Raw genomic sequence first — 17,075 nt, forward strand, 5'->3', positions numbered from 1 at the left:
AAATCTAACCATAAACGTTGTTTCAACCAGTCAAATCACATTCGTATTTATTCCTCAGAGATCCTAGAACGTAACCAGACTTCACTATATCATTAGGGGTGTAGTATATCCTATTGGACACCAAATTTGGTCAGAGAGCGACCCCTTCATGGCACGCCGATGACGCGGGCGGTCTTCACTTGATTGACTCTAACTTTGTCAAATAAGCACCAATCGGGGTCAAACAAAGTTAGCTAGATAGCCAATGAGCTGTGCTTTGTGGGAGTATCTGGTAACCCTGTATCTGTCGCAAAATGTACCTGCTAATATTGTGCAACAGCATGCCTTTTTGTTTTGGACAAAAATTATAAGAATATTCATAGATATGAAGTTATGAAAACTGGTTGTGTTGCAAATGTTTCACTTATAATATGGCTACTAATACTGGAAAAGCTAAATCAAAGTCCAAGTATACAGATTTGACGATATTCTTGCAGAAAAATGTAATACGAATGCTTTTCCCAAATGTACCTGGGTGACTTCACACTAAATGTCATGTTGTTCGCTCATACTTCAAGTTATCCGTCTGAACTTTGCACATACACTGCTGCCATCTTGTGGACACCATCGGAATTACAACCAGAGTGATGGCTAGAACTGAGACCTTTCTGTTGCATTTCAAAGATTGTGGTAGAAAAAAAATGGTTGTTTATTTCTTTGTATTTTCTTCTACCAGATCTATTGTGTTATATTCTCCTACATTCAATTCACATTTCCACAAACTTCAAAGTGTTTCCTTTCAAATGGTACCAAGAATATGCATATCTTTGCTTCAGGGCCTGAGCTACAGGCAGTTAGATTTGGGTATGTTATTTTAGGCGAAAATTGAAAAAAAGGGGGCTATCACTATTAAAAGGGTCCAGTCTGGTTCAGATACATGGTGCTGACTCTATCTCCATCTCTCCTTCGTCCTACTACTGTAGCTCTGAACGCATTATGTGGTAGTGTGGATGACTTTGAGTGTGGCAACGGGGATTGCATCAACTACAGCCTGACCTGTGATGGCATGGCCCACTGCAAGGACAAGTCAGACGAGAAACAGTCCTACTGCGGTGAGTCTGTGTGCGTACGAGCGTGTGTCTGCTTGCGCAATGTCAGCAATCTGAGTACTTGGAATCTGGGCTTGAATTACATTGTCAGTCAGCACAGTGTTGCTGTTCTCAATCTCTGTACCACAAAAGGAAGAAAATTGTATGTCAGTTTAATTTCAGGAGATTTTATAGTCATAGATGTTATAGTCATAGTCATTTAGTCATAGTAAGACAACTGGAGAACACCTCTTCTAATGCTGGTCTTCCTCTCTGCAGCGAACCGTCTGTGTAAGAAAGGCTACAGGCGATGTATCAATGGACGCTGCATCGGCCACATGTTCTGGTGTGACGGGACTGACGACTGTGGAGATCACTCAGACGAGCTGCCCTGCAACAGTAAGTAATGTGTGTGTGTGTGTGTGTGTCGTGGTGTGACTGTGTGTATGTGTGTGCGTGTCATGATGTGACTGTGTGTAGTGGTGTGACTGTGTGTGTGTGTGTGTGTGTGTGTGTGTGTGTGTGTGTGTGTGTGTGTGTGTGTGTGTGTGTGTGTGTGTGTGTGTGTGTGTGTGTGTGTGTGTGTGTGTGTGTGTGTGTGTGTGTGTGTGTGTGTGTATCGTGGTGTGACTGTGTGTGTGTGTGTGTGTCATAGTGTGACTGTATGTGTGTCATGGTTTGACTGTGTGTGTGTGTGTGTTGTGGTGTGACTGTGTGTGTGTGTCATTGTGTGACTGTGTGTGTGTGTGTGTCATGGTGTGACTGTGTGTGTGTTTGTGTGTGTGTCATGGTGTGACTGTGTGTGTGTGTGTGTGTGTGTGTGTGTGTGTGTGTGTGTGTGTGTGTGTGTGTGTGTGTGTGTGTGTGTGTGTGTGTCATAGTGTGACTGTGTGTGTGTGTGTGTGTGTGTCGTGGTGTGACTGTATGTGTGTCATGGTGTGACTGTGTGTGTGTGTGTGTGTGTGTGTGTGTGTGTGTGTGTGTGTGTGTGTGTGTGTGTGTGTGTGTGTGTGTGTGTGTGTGTGTGTGTGTGTGTGTGTGTGTGTGTGTGTGTTATAGTGTGACTGTGTGTGTGTGTGTGTCGTGGTGTGACTGTATGTGTGTCATGGTGTGACTGTGTGTGTGTGTGTGTGTCATAGTGTGACTGTGTGTGTGTGTGTGTTGTGGTGTGACTGTATGTGTGTCATGGTGAGACTGTATGCGTGTCATGGTGAGACTGTATGCGTGTGTCATAGTGTGACTGTGTGTATGTGTGTGTGTCGTGGTGTGACTGTATGTGTGTCATGGTTTGACTGTGTGTGTGTGTCGTGGTGTGACTGTGTGTGTGTGTGTGTGTCATTGTGTGACTGTGTGTGTGTCATTGTGTGACTGTGTGTGTGTCATGGTGTGACTGTGTGGGTCGTGGTGTGACTGTGTGTGTGTGTGTGTGTGTGTGTGTGTGTGTGTGTGTGTGTGTGTGTGTGTGTGTGTGTGTGTGTGTGTGTGTGTGTGTGTGTGTGTGTGTGTGTGTGTCATGGTGTGACTGCGTGTGTACGTCCATATTACTATATCCATTGTGTTGTGTGTGTTCTCCAGTGACCCTGTGCAAAGCTGCAGAGTTCCGGTGTCGAGATGGAAGCTGCATCTCCAACTCCAGCCGCTGTGACCAGGTGGTCAACTGTGAGGATGCCAGTGATGAGATGAACTGCTGTAAGTCTACAAGCTATCTTTACATGTTGGATATCTGTTGAATAAAGATCGTTAAAGCTATTTCTCTGACCCATCCTGTATCACTAATGAAGAACTGCAGATCAGCTTGGATTCCTCTGACACTATTCCCTGTGCATTATGACATGGCCCAGACTGTAGTAGTGTACTATTTTATTTTATTTTAATTATATTACCTTTATTTAACCAGGTAGGCCCTATATAGGGGATATGATGCAATTTCATACACACTCCATGTTGAATGTACAGATACTACTCCCAAGAGCCCCACAACTAACCACTAATGTCAACAGTGTTGGAAAAGTAAACAATTGTCATACTGAAGTAAAAGTAAAGATACCCTAATAGGACATGACTTCAGTAAAAGTGAAAGTCACCCAGTAAAATATTACTTGAGTAAAAGTCTAAAAGTATTTGGTTTTAAATATACTTCAGTATAAAAAGTAAATGTAATTGCCAAAATATACTTAAGTATCAAAAGTAAAAGTATAAATAATTTCACATTCCTTATATTAAGAAAACCAGACACCACAATTTTATTTTTATTTACGGATAGCCAGAGGTGCACTCCAACACTCAGACATCATTTTACAAACCAAGGATTTGTGTTTAGTGAGTCCGCCAGATCAGAAGCAGTAGGAATGACCAGGGATGTTCTCTTGATACGTGTGTGAATTGGACCATTTTCCTGTCCTGCGAAGCATTCAAAATGTAATAAGTACTTTTGGGTGTCAGGGAAAATGTTTGGCGTAAAAAGCAAAAGTTGTCAAAAATATAAATAGTAATGTACAGATACCCCCCAAAAACTACTTACGTAGTACTTTAAAGTATTTTTACGGAAGTATCACTGAATGCCACTGATGTATAATGTCCCTTCTCCCCAGTGCCAACTGACTGTTCTCGCTACTTCCGTCTGGGGGTGAAGGGGGCGACCTTCCAGAGCTGTGAGAGGACCACACTGTGCTATCTGCCTTCCTGGAAATGTGACGGTAACAACGACTGTGGAGACTTCTCAGACGAGAGGAACTGCCCAGGTAACAGACAGACAGACAGATCAGACAGACAGATCTTGCCTTTCTCCTTTTAGGGCCTTTTGTTCAGCAAATCATTCTTTCATGGGTTCAAATAGTATGTATTTTCTTTTAAACACTTTGAGCATTTGCTTTAGCCTGCCTGGGAGTGCCAAAATGGGCGGGGTTGCACTTTTGTGACTATTCTATTAGTTACATTGCGCAGGCAACACAGCATAGCTATTTGTACCACAGGTCTGACTCATAGCAGAACTTTATACGATATTCAAAACTGGTTTTTTGTATTTATTATTTACACTCTCTACCAGACAAGAAGAAGCTGAAGTGCCCGGTGAACTTCTTTGCGTGCCCCAGTGGTCGCTGTATCCCTATGAGCTGGACCTGTGACAAGGAGAACGACTGTGAGAACGGCGCTGACGAGACCCACTGTGGTCAGTCTACTTGACCTATATAGATACCTTCTGTCCTTCCCCCATTCCCTTAGCTGATGTAATACACAACTTTAAACTGTACAGATACCTTCTGTCCCTCCCCCATTCCCTTAGCTGATGTAATACACAACTTTGAACTGTACTGTAGGGACACAAAGATCAAAACAGTGTTTTCAATAGATAAACACAACAACCACGGGATCAAAGTAAAGTAAGTAATTTCAATATATTGTGGTAAATTTGGTGATAAATGTATTCTGAAACAAATGTAACCCAGATTACATTTAATAAAAATGTTCCTCTTTCTTTGCAGATAAGTTCTGTACGTCCACTGAATTTGAGTGTGGGAACCATCGCTGTATCTCCAACCACTGGGTGTGTGACGGTGCCAACGACTGTGGTGACAAATCTGACGAGGACGACAGATGCAGTGAGTGACTCATCCCACACCTATATGATCTATGGCCCATATCAGACACAGTTGTCTACCTTTTCAATTAATAGATCAATAGATTTTATTTGTCAGACAAATTAAATTAAATCTGTTGATCAATTTAATTTAATTTATGACAACTACTAGTCTAGAGTTATCTAACCTGTTCATATCGCCTACGTTGCCATAGAAACTAAGACGTGCAGCCCGGAGGCGTTCCAGTGTCCCGGCACTCATGTGTGTGTCCCTCAGCGCTGGAAGTGTGACGGGGACAAGGACTGTCTGAACGGTGCTGACGAGAGCATCAAGGCTGGCTGCTGTGAGTGGGAATCTTCTACAGTTCTGTTCATGCACTTTGCTTTGATGAGATAGCACCAGCATTTGTTTTTCTCTGCTGTGAGTAGCGTGAGGACAACCGCAACACGTCCACAAATGTCCTAATAATCACCACAGTTGATCTGAACTGGATATTATAACTTACTGTGTGTCTATATGACTGGTACCCATCAAGGCTGGCTTCAGTGAGTAGGAGGAGGACACGTTAAACACTTCCACTAAATCTCTCATAAGACTCATTTGAGTCACACGTCTCTATTGGGTTTGGATAATACAACCAACTATAAACTACAACGTTCCGCTGGGGTATTAATAGATGAATGGGAAGACATGAGACTTCCATTGTCTTTTTATGATTCATCTTAATGATTTGATTAGCAGAGACGTAAATAGGAAGAATCTGCAGACTATTGTTAGACTGCTACGGGTGTGTATCATTCATTCTTGCAATAGCCTCTGTTTTCTAACCCTTTCTCTGTCTCTTTATCTCTTCTTTTTCTGTCTGTCTGTCTGTCTGTCTGTCTGTCTGTCTGTCTGTCTGTCTGTCTGTCTGTCTGTCTGTCTGTCTGTCTGTCTCTCTCTCTCTCTCTCTCTCTCTCTCTCTCTCTCTCTCTCTCTCTCTCTCTCTCTCTCTCTCTCTCTCTCTCTCTCTCTCTCTCTCTCTCTCTCTCTCTCTCTCTCTCTCTCTCTCTCTCTCTCAATCTCTCTCTCTCTCTCTCTCTCTCTCTGTCAGTGTACAACAACACCTGTGATGAGAATGAGTTCATGTGTCAGAACAGACATTGTATCCCCAAGCACTTTGTGTGTGACCATGACATGGACTGCTCCGACGGATCAGACGAGTCCCCAGAGTGTGGTGAGTGTTTGTGATGCAGCATGACAACAGAGGAGAGGAGAAAGGCCTATGGAGAGATGGGCAGAGAGAACGGGGTTAAATGAGAGATGGGCAGAGAGAACGGGGTTAAATGAGAGATGGGCAGAGAGAACGGGGTTAAATGAGAGATAGGCAGAGAGAACGGGGTTAAATGAGAGATAGGCAGAGAGAACGGGGTTAAATGAGAGATAGGCAGAGAGAACGGTGTTAAATGAGAGATAGGCAGAGAGAACGGGGTTAAATGAGAGATGGGCAGAGAGAACGGGGTTAAATGAGAGATAGGCAGAGAGAACGGGGTTAAATGAGAGATAGGCAGAGAGAACGGTGTTAAATGAGAGATGGGCAGAGAGAACGGGGTTAAATGAGAGATGGGCAGAGAGAACGGGGTTAAATGAGAGATGGGCAGAGAGAACGGGGTTAAATGAGAGATGGGCAGAGAGAACGGGGTTAAATGAGAGATGGGCAGAGAGAACGGGGTTAAATGAGAGATAGGCAGAGAGAACGGGGTTAAATGAGAGATGGGCAGAGAGAACGGGGTTAAATGAGAGATGGGCAGAGAGAACGGGGTTAAATGAGAGATAGGCAGAGAGAACGGGGTTAAGTGAGAGATAGGCAGAGAGAACGGGGTTAAATGAGAGATGGGCAGAGAGAACGGGGTTAAATGAGAGATGGGCAGAGAGAACGGGGTTAAATGAGAGATGGGCAGAGAGAACGGGGTTAAATGAGAGATGGGCAGAGAGAACGGGGTTAAATGAGAGATAGGCAGAGAGAACGGGGTTAAATGAGAGATAGGCAGAGAGAACGGGGTTAAATGAGAGATAGGCAGAGAGAACGGGGTTAAATGAGAGATAGGCAGAGAGAACGGTGTTAAATGAGAGATGGGCAGAGAGAACGGGGTTAAATGAGAGATGGGCAGAGAGAACGGGGTTAAATGAGAGATGGGCAGAGAGAACGGGGTTAAATGAGAGATGGGCAGAGAGAACGGGGTTAAATGAGAGATGGGCAGAGAGAACGGGGTTAAATGAGAGATAGGCAGAGAGAACGGGGTTAAATGAGAGATGGGCAGAGAGAACGGGGTTAAATGAGAGATGGGCAGAGAGAACGGGGTTAAATGAGAGATGGGCAGAGAGAACGGGGTTAAATGAGAGATGGGCAGAGAGAACGGGGTTAAATGAGAGATAGGCAGAGAGAACGGGGTTAAATGAGAGATGGGCAGAGAGAACGGGGTTAAATGAGAGATGGGCAGAGAGAACGGGGTTAAATGAGAGATAGGCAGAGAGAACGGGGTTAAGTGAGAGATAGGCAGAGAGAACGGGGTTAAATGAGAGATGGGCAGAGAGAACGGGGTTAAATGAGAGATGGGCAGAGAGAACGGGGTTAAATGAGAGATGGGCAGAGAGAACGGGGTTAAATGAGAGATGGGCAGAGAGAACGGGGTTAAATGAGAGATAGGCAGAGAGAACGGGGTTAAATGAGAGATAGGCAGAGAGAACGGGGTTAAATGAGAGATAGGCAGAGAGAACGGGGTTAAATGAGAGATAGGCAGAGAGAACGGTGTTAAATGAGAGATGGGCAGAGAGAACGGGGTTAAATGAGAGATGGGCAGAGAGAACGGGGTTAAATGAGAGATGGGCAGAGAGAACGGGGTTAAATGAGAGATGGGCAGAGAGAACGGGGTTAAATGAGAGATGGGCAGAGAGAACGGGGTTAAATGAGAGATAGGCAGAGAGAACGGGGTTAAATGAGAGATGGGCAGAGAGAACGGGGTTAAATGAGAGATGGGCAGAGAGAACGGGGTTAAATGAGAGATAGGCAGAGAGAACGGGGTTAAATGAGAGATAGGCAGAGAGAACGGGGTTAAATGAGAGATGGGCAGAGAGAACGGGGTTAAATGAGAGATGGGCAGAGAGAACGGGGTTAAATGAGAGATGGGCAGAGAGAACGGGGTTAAATGAGAGATGGGCAGAGAGAACGGGGTTAAATGAGAGATAGGCAGAGAGAACGGGGTTAAATGAGAGATAGGCAGAGAGAACGGGGTTAAATGAGAGATGGGCAGAGAGAACGGGGTTAAATGAGAGATGGGCAGAGAGAACGGGGTTAAATGAGAGATGGGCAGAGAGAACGGGGTTAAATGAGAGATGGGCAGAGAGAACGGTGTTAAATGAGAGATGGGCAGAGAGAACGGGGTTAAATGAGAGATGGGCAGAGAGAACGGGGTTAAATGAGAGATGGGCAGAGAGAACGGGGTTAAATGAGAGATAGGCAGAGAGAACGGGGTTAAATGAGAGATAGGCAGAGAGAACGGGGTTAAATGAGAGATGGGCAGAGAGAACGGGGTTAAATGAGAGATGGGCAGAGAGAACGGGGTTAAATGAGAGATGGGCAGAGAGAACGGGGTTAAATGAGAGATGGGCAGAGAGAACGGTGTTAAATGAGAGATGGGCAGAGAGAACGGGGTTAAATGAGAGATGGGCAGAGAGAACGGGGTTAAATGAGAGATGGGCAGAGAGAACGGGGTTAAATGAGAGATGGGCAGAGAGAACGGGGTTAAATGAGACATAGGCAGAGAGAACGGGGTTAAATGAGAGATGGGCAGAGAGAACGGGGTTAAATGAGAGATGGGCAGAGAGAACGGGGTTAAATGAAGGATGGGCAGAGAGAACGGGGTTAAATGAGAGATGGGCAGAGAGAACGGGGTTAAATGAGAGATGGGCAGAGAGAACGGGGTTAAATGAGACATAGGCAGAGAGAACGGGGTTAAATGAGAGATGGGCAGAGAGAACGGGGTTAAATGAGAGATGGGCAGAGAGAACGGGGTTAAATGAGACATAGGCAGAGAGAACGGGGTTAAATGAGAGATGGGCAGAGAGAACGGTGTTAAATGAGAGATGGGCAGAGAGAACGGGGTTAAATGAGAGATGGGCAGAGAGAACGGGGTTAAATGAGAGATGGGCAGAGAGAACGGGGTTAAATGAGAGATGGACAGAGAGAACGGGGTTAAATGCCTCAGTGCTGTCTCTTCCCATCTCTCGTCCTGCACTCTCCAAAAAATATATTTCTGTTCCCCTGGTTACAAATGTATTTAAACTAATGTACCCTCAAAAATACACTTGTGATTGTGGTACTGTTCTGTAGAGTACCCAACGTGTGGGCCAGGGGAGTTCCGCTGTACCAACGGCCGCTGCCTCAACCAGAAGGTCTGGGAGTGTGACGGAGAGTTTGACTGTCAGGACCGCTCAGACGAGGCCCCCAAGAACCCCCACTGCACAGACTCAGGTCAGACACACACACACAGACAGACACACTGTGGTCTACATCTGTACTGTAGACATGCACAGTACAGAATAGTACAGCTTTTGTGTGTAATATTGTTGTTGCATTGTTAACAAATGTAATTGCCTATGGCTTCTGCTAAAAATACCATAGCATCCTTCTTTGGCAGGTTTAGTTTTAGTAATGAATGAAAAAAGCCATTGAAGTTTGACTCAGACACATTCATGTTCTCTCTGGCCATTGCAGTAGAGCAACCTTACTAGTTTGAGCTATCAGCTATTCAGTCTGCAGAACCTAAATTGATCTTCTTCCATCAACAGAGAGGAAGTGTAATGAGTCTGCCTACTTGTGTCGTAACGGGAAGTGTCTTAACGAGACGTTGCTGTGTGACCGTAATGACGACTGTGGTGACGGCTCTGACGAACTCAACTGCTTCATCAACGAGTGTCTGAACAGCAAGCAGAGTGGCTGCTCCCAGCTCTGTGAGGACCTCAAGATAGGTTTCAAGGTAAGGGGCGTGTGTGTAGTTCAGTCTAATCACCCTCCTGTAGTTCAGTCTCATCACCCTCCTGTAGCTCAGTCTCATCACCCTCCTGTAGCTCAGTCTCATCACCCTCCTGTAGTTCAGTCTCATCACCCTCCTGTAGTTCAGTCTCATCACCCTCCTGTAGTTCAGTCTCGACACCCTCCTGTAGCTCAGTCTCATCACCCTCCTGTAGCTCAGTCTCATCACCCTCCTGTAGCTCAGTCTCATCACCCTCCTGTAGTTCAGTCTCATCACCCTCCTGTAGTTCAGTCTCATCACCCTCCTGTAGCTCAGTCTCATCACCCTCCTGTAGCTCAGTCTCATCACCCTCCTGTAGCTCAGTCTCATCACCCTCCTGTAGTTCAGTCTCATCACCCTCCTGTAGTTCAGTCTCATCACCCTCCTGTAGCTCAGTCTCATCACCCTCCTGTAGCTCAGTCTCATCACCCTCCTGTAGCTCAGTCTCATCACCCTCCTGTAGCTCAGTCTCATCACGCTCCTGTAGCTCAGTCTCATCACCCTCCTGTAGTTCAGTCTCATCACCCTCCTGTAGTTCAGTCTCATCACCCTCCTGTAGCTCAGTCTCATCACCCTCCTGTAGATCAGTCTCATCACCCTCCTGTAGTTCAGTTGTCTGCTCTACATGAACTGTTGGTGAACAGTGTGAATCTGCTGGTACAGCACTGACCTACTGTATTGACATGTTGTCTGTGTGTCCCCTGGGTCTCTACAGTGTTCTACTGGATTGACATGTTGTCTGTGTGTCCCCTGGGTCGCTACAGTGTTCTACTGTATTGACATGTTGTCTGTGTGTCCCCTGGGTCTCTACAGTGTTCTACTGTATTGACATGTTGTCTGCTTGTCCCCTGGGTCCCTACAGTGCAGGTGTCTTCCTGGTTTCCAGCTGAAGCGGGATGGGAAGACATGTGTGGATATAGATGAGTGTACCACGTCCTACCCCTGTACCCAGCGCTGTATCAATACACACGGATCCTTCCACTGTCTCTGTGTGGAGGGCTTCCAGCTACGGCCTGACAATCCTACTATCTGCAAGTCCACCTCTGGTAAGACCAACAGCGGGGACTTCTTGGACGTAAGGTCCAGTAACAAAGTCACATTTTTGTTTTCCATTGCGAAATGTTTTCAAACGTCTTCCATTGCGTGCCTCAAGGAACATGGCCCAGCTGTAAGTGGTTCAATTTCAAACCTGACCCTCCTACCATTATGGCCACCTATTCATCCCCAGCTTCCAATTGGCTCATTCATCCCCACTCCTCTCCCTTGTAACTATTCCCCAGGTCGTTGCTGTAAATGAGTATGTGTTCTCAGTCAACTTAGCTGGTAAAAATATGTCTTTCTTTGTGACAAGTTCAACCATGAACAGAGCCCCTTTCCCCAATCTGTTTGTCTCTCTACAGATGAGGAGCCGTTCCTGATCTTTGCTAATCGGTACTACCTGAGGAAGCTGGGCCTGGATGGTTCCAACTACACCCTGATAAAACAGGTGGGACAACAAGCACTGTGTGGGAACAATGAGCTAAATGTTAACCATGTGTCAGTTTTTATGATTATTCATAATCGGTGATAGTGATACCGGATGTATCCTGTATCCTGTATCATGTATTCTGAATCCTGTATCATGTATCATCTATCCTGTATCCTGTATCCTGTATCCTGTATCCTGTATCCTGTATCATGTATCCTGTATCCTGTATCATGTATCCTGTATCATGTATCATGTATCCTGTATCATGGCGTGTGAATGTGTATGTCTTGCGTTTGCGTGCATGTATGTGTATTCCAGTGTGTATGCTTGGCGAACTGAAAGGGACTATGATTGTTGTTACCATGACTAGGTGCCCAGACATTATATACATCCAAAGCATGATCTTTGGAATGCTTGGATCCTTTGTAATGAAAAATTATTTGAGTTCAAAATGAATGCGTGTGTGTAATGTAATTTGTGGATCCAAATAACCAATTTAAAATGTATAGTTGAAGTCAGAAGTTTACATACACTTAGGTTGGAGTCATTAAAACTCGTATTTCAACCACTCCACAAATTTCTTGTGAACAAACTATAGTTTTGGCAAGTCGGTTAGGACATCTACTTTGTGCATGACACAAGTAATTTTTCCAACAATTGTTTACAGACAGATTTTTTCACTTATAATTCATTGTATCACAATTCCAGTGGGTCAGAAGTTTACATACACTAAGTTGACTGTGCCTTTAAACAGCTTGGAAAATTCCAGAAAATGATGTCATGGCTTTAGAAGCTTCTGATAGGCTAATTGACATAATTTGAGTCAGTTGGAGGTGTACCTATGGATGTATTTCAAGGCCTACCTTCAAACTCAGTGCCTCTTTGCTTGACATCATGGGAAAATGTAAAGAAATCAGCCAAGACCTCAGAAAACAAATTGTAGACCTCCACAAGTCGGGTTCTTCCTTGGGAGCCATTTCCAAACGCCTGAAGGTACCACGTTCATCTGTACAAACAATAGTACGCAAGTATAAACACCACGAGATCACTCAACCATCATACCGCACAGGAAGGAGACGCGTTCTGTCTCCTAGAGATGAACGTACTTTGGTGCGAAAAGTGCAAATCAATCCCAGAACAACAGCAAAGGACCTTGTGAAGATGCTGGAGGAAACAGGTACAAAATTATCTATATCCACAGTAAAACGAGTCCTATATCGACATAACCTGAAAGACCAAGGAAGCAAGGAAGAAGCCACTGCTCCAAAACCGCCATAAAAAGCCAGACTACGGTTTGCAACTGCACATGGGGACAAAGATCGTACTTTTTGGAGAAATGTCCTCTGGTCTGATGAAACAAAAATAGAACTGTTTGACCATAATGACCATTGTTATGTTTGGAGGAAAAAGGGGGAGGCTTGCAAGCCGAAGAACACCATCCCAACCGTGAAGCATGGGGGTGGCAGCATCATGTTGTGGGGGTGCTTTGCTGCAGGAGGGTCTGGTGCACTTCCCAAAATAGGCAAGCTTGGTCGCAAATGGGTCTTTCAAATGGACAATGACCCCAAGAATACTTCCAAAGTTGTGGCAAAATGGCTTAATGACAACAAAGTCAAGGTATTGGAGTGGCCATCACAAAGCCCTGACCTCAATCCTATAGACAATTTGTGGGCAGAACTGAAAAAGTGTGTGCGAGCAAGGAGGCTGTCACGATCGTGATAAGGAGTGGAACAAGATGCAGCGTGGTATGTTTCCATCCTCTTTATTTGGAAGGGAAACTCAAAGAAAAAACAATAAACCGTAAAACGAAACGTGAAGCTCAATGCAACTATACCTAGACAAGATCCCACAAAGCACAATGGGGAAATGGCTGTCTAAATATGATCCCAAATCAGAGACAACGATAAACAGCTGCCTCTGATTGGGAACCATACCAGGCCAACATAGATAATTAATCACCTAGATAACCCACCCTAGTCACTGCCACGCCCTAACTAACATAGGACTAACATAAACAGCTCTCTATGGTCAGGGCGTGACAGTACCCCCCCCAAAGGTGCGGACTCCGACCGCAAAACCTGACTCAATAGGGGAGGGTACGGGTGGGCATCTACCGTCTGGGGCGGCTCCGGTGTGGGGCGAAGTACCCGCTCCGCTTGCAGTTACGTCATCTTCCATGGCGGCTCTGGTGCGGGGATCGTCGCCGGAAGCCCCGGACCATGGATCCTCGCCGGAGGCACCGGACCGTGGATCCTCGCCGGAGGCACCGGACCGTGGATCGTAGCCGGAGGCTCCGGACCGTGGGTTGTCGCCGGAGGAACCGGACCGTAGGTCGTTGCCGGAGAAACTGGACCGTAGATCGTCGCCGGAGGCTCTGGACTGGGAACCCCCGCTGGAGGCTCTGGACCGCAGACCGTTGCTGGTGGTTCCGGACTGTTGACCGCCTCAGGAGGTTCCGGACCGTGGACCGTCTCAAGAGGTTCCGGACCGTGGACCGTCGTTGGAGGTTCCAGACCGTGAAACGTCGCCGGAGGTTCCGGACTGGGAAACGTCGCCGGAAGCGCTGGACTGGGAACTGTTGCCGGAAGCTCTGGACTGGGAACTGTCGCCGGAAGCTCAGGCCAACATAGAAATATAAATCACCTAGATAACCCACCCTAGTCACTGTCACGCCCTAACCAACATAGAGAATAAACAGCTCTCTATGGTTAGGGCGTGACAGAGGCCTACAAACCTGACTCAGTTACACCAGCTTTGTCAGGAGGAATGGACCAAAATTCACCCAACTTATTGTGGGAAGCTTGTGGAAGGCTACCCGAAACGTTTGACTCAAGTTAAACAATTTAAAGGCAATGCTACCAAATACTAATTGAGTGTATGTAAACTTCTGACCCACTGTGAATGTGATGAAAGAAATAAAAGCTGAAATAAATCATTATCTCTACTATTATTCTGACATTTCACATTCTTAAAATAAAGTGGTAATCCTAACTGACCTAAAACAGGGAATTTTTACTAGGATTAAATGTCAGGAATTGTGAAACTGAGTTGAAATGTTTTGAAATGTGTATGTAAACTTCAGAATTCAACTGTATGTGTGTGAATACCAGGGCCTGAACAATGCGGTGGCGCTGGACTTCCACTATGCAGAACAGATGCTCTACTGGACAGACGTGACCACTCAGGGCTCCATGATACGACGCATGAACATCAACGGCAGTAACATAGAGGTCAGTAGGGCGGTTGTCCGGTCTGTGACTCTCTCATTGAGTCTAAGGACAGCTGGACAGCTGGCTAGTCCTTGACTCTGATTGTACCATTGATCTGTTAGTGACTCTGATTGGTCAGTTGGCCTGTTTGTGACTCTCTGGTTGGGCAACTGACCTGTTAGTAACTTTCGGATTGGACATTTCCCCAGTGTGTGATTCTCTTTAGACAGTAGGCTAGTTTATTTCTCTCTTATTGGACAGTTGGCCTTTCTGTGGCTGTGATTGGACAGTTGGCCAGTCTATGACTCTCTGGTTGGTCAGTTAGCCAGTATCTGACTCTCTGATTGGCTCTTGTCCAGGTGCTGCACCGGACCTCCCTCAGTAACCCAGATGGATTGGCTGTGGACTGGGTGGGAGGGAACCTTTACTGGTGTGATAAGGGGCGGGACACCATCGAGGTGTCCAAGCTCAACGGAACCTTCCGGTCGGTCTTGGTGAACGCCGGCCTGAGGGAACCACGCGCTGTGGCTTTGGACGTACGCAACGGGTAAGAGGCACAGCCCAGAATATAATACTGTACAGGAGCCTGCACTAGAAACTCCTGCATGGTCTGAGACTGGAGCTTTGTCACATGATAATGAAATATAATGGTATATTAAGGACAGATATTATTCCTGACAACATGTCCAGATTTAGGCTACAACTAAACTCAGCGACAAAAGAAACGTCCTCTCACTGTCAACTGTGTTTATTTTCAGCAAACTTAACATGTGTAAATATTGGTATTAACACAACAAGATTCAACAACTGAGACATAAACTGAACAAGTTCCACAGACATGTGACTAACAGAAATTGAATAATGTGTCCCTGAACAAATTGGGGGTCAAAATCAAAAGTAACAGTCAGTATCTGGTGTGGCCACCAGCTGCATTAAGTACTGCAGTGCATCTCCTCCTCATGGACTGCACCAGATTTGCAAGTTCTTGCTGTGAGATGTTACCCCACTCTTCCACAAAGGCACCTGCAAGTTCCCAGACATTTCTGGGAGGAATGGCCCTAGGCCTCACCCTCCGATCCAACAGGTATCAGATGTGCTCAATGGGATTGAGATCCGGGATCTTCGCTGGCCATGGTGTAATAATGGGATGCTGATGTAATGATGTAATAATGGGATGCTGATGTAATGGTGTAATAATGGGATGCTGATGTAATGGTGTAATAATGGGATGCTGATGTAATGATGTAATAATGGGATGCTGATGTAATGATGTAATAATGGGATGCTGATGTAATGGTGTAATAATGGGATGCTGATGTAATGATGTAATAATGGGATGCTGATGTAATGGTGCAATAATGGGATGCTGATGTAATAGTGTAATAATGGGATGCTGATGTAATAATGGGATGCTGATGTAATGGTGTAATAATGGGATGCTGATGTAATGGTGTAATAATGGGATGCTGATGTAATGGTGTAATAATGGGATGCTGATGTAATGGTGTAATAATGTGATGCTGTCCCCTGTCCTGTTCATCAGGTACCTGTATTGGTCAGACTGGGGGGACAACCCGCATATAGGGCGGATCGGGATGGACGGCTCCAACAGAAGTGTGATCGTAGAGGATAAGATCACCTGGCCCAACGGCCTCACGCTGGACTTAATCAATGACCGCATCTACTGGGCCGACGCCAGAGAGGACTACATCGAGTTCGCCAGCCTGGACGGGAGTAACAGACACACGGGTAATGTATATTGTCATAGACACACACAGTCATGTAATAGGAGAGATTACTATATTACATTTGCCATCATGGAACATCAAACCGCTGTCGCATAATAGGTTATGTAATTATGTAAAACACACACACATGACATGATGGCATAGACCAGGTCACAGTGGTGCTGGGGATAGCCCTGCCACAGTACACAGGCCCAATGGACAGAGAGAGAAGACTGTTGTTCCTGTCAGACTACTGATGAGGATCTCACATGGATGACTCTGAATATTCCCAACCTTGTTACCAAACTTAGAACAATACATAATTATTGTCAGCCAATCAGCCATGCAGAAGAATGCAGGGATACAGAGGAAGTTCCTGATTTGAATTCCTCACATTCACAAACCTCCGTTTGACACTAGAGCATGTTGCACACAAAGCACGCTTTCAGATTATTTATCTCCTCGCCCATGTCTTTGTCTTCATGGAGGTTTCATAGTAGAGTTGGGATCCAGCGTTCTGTGGGCCTTGTCCTGACCTGGCTGACCATGGTTCCCATTGCCTGAAGCAAAGAAATATTTTGGTTCTGTAGGTGGACACCGTTCCTGCAGTCAGATGACCAAATCGCCCTCTAGTGGCCTGATGGAGGGAATGTTATTCATATTTTTCAACATTATTTTAAAAAACACACAAAACAATCTGCCGTTACTATGCCGAACAGTTTTGTTATATTTCAGTCTTCTGTGATGTATATAAAGTGTAATATTGGAATGCAAACTCTAAATGTCATACATTTCAACTCTATATCTGACATGGTACAGGTGTCTTCTTTCTTTAAACCCATAACCATGTGTGTGAGGTGTATACTTTTGTTTCAAAGTGGATTTGTTTAAGACTATGCTACATAACCCAGAGATAGTAATGATGCTACATAACCCAAAGATAGTAGTAATGCTACATAACCCAGAGATAGTAAT

The 17,075-nt window shown here is 45.4% G+C and overlaps 1 protein-coding gene across 1 annotated transcript in view; it reads left to right on the forward strand.

Moving 5' to 3' along the window:
• Positions 1 to 17,075, forward strand: part of LOC139558002 (low-density lipoprotein receptor-related protein 1-like) — a 220,463-nt gene that overhangs the window by 168,289 nt on the left and 35,099 nt on the right. The window contains exons 47-61 of the mRNA XM_071373369.1: positions 963 to 1,091; positions 1,347 to 1,466; positions 2,643 to 2,756; positions 3,659 to 3,808; positions 4,114 to 4,236; positions 4,550 to 4,666; positions 4,860 to 4,988; positions 5,739 to 5,861; positions 9,015 to 9,155; positions 9,473 to 9,660; positions 10,559 to 10,742; positions 11,097 to 11,182; positions 14,275 to 14,394; positions 14,733 to 14,920; positions 15,917 to 16,122. Coding sequence (XP_071229470.1) covers positions 963 to 1,091; positions 1,347 to 1,466; positions 2,643 to 2,756; positions 3,659 to 3,808; positions 4,114 to 4,236; positions 4,550 to 4,666; positions 4,860 to 4,988; positions 5,739 to 5,861; positions 9,015 to 9,155; positions 9,473 to 9,660; positions 10,559 to 10,742; positions 11,097 to 11,182; positions 14,275 to 14,394; positions 14,733 to 14,920; positions 15,917 to 16,122 — 2,118 coding nt within the window. The remainder of the gene's footprint in view (positions 1 to 962; positions 1,092 to 1,346; positions 1,467 to 2,642; positions 2,757 to 3,658; positions 3,809 to 4,113; positions 4,237 to 4,549; positions 4,667 to 4,859; positions 4,989 to 5,738; positions 5,862 to 9,014; positions 9,156 to 9,472; positions 9,661 to 10,558; positions 10,743 to 11,096; positions 11,183 to 14,274; positions 14,395 to 14,732; positions 14,921 to 15,916; positions 16,123 to 17,075) is intronic.

Source organism: Salvelinus alpinus, chromosome 28 (genome assembly GCF_045679555.1).
Source record: "Salvelinus alpinus chromosome 28, SLU_Salpinus.1, whole genome shotgun sequence".
Lineage (NCBI taxonomy): Eukaryota > Metazoa > Chordata > Actinopteri > Salmoniformes > Salmonidae > Salvelinus > Salvelinus alpinus.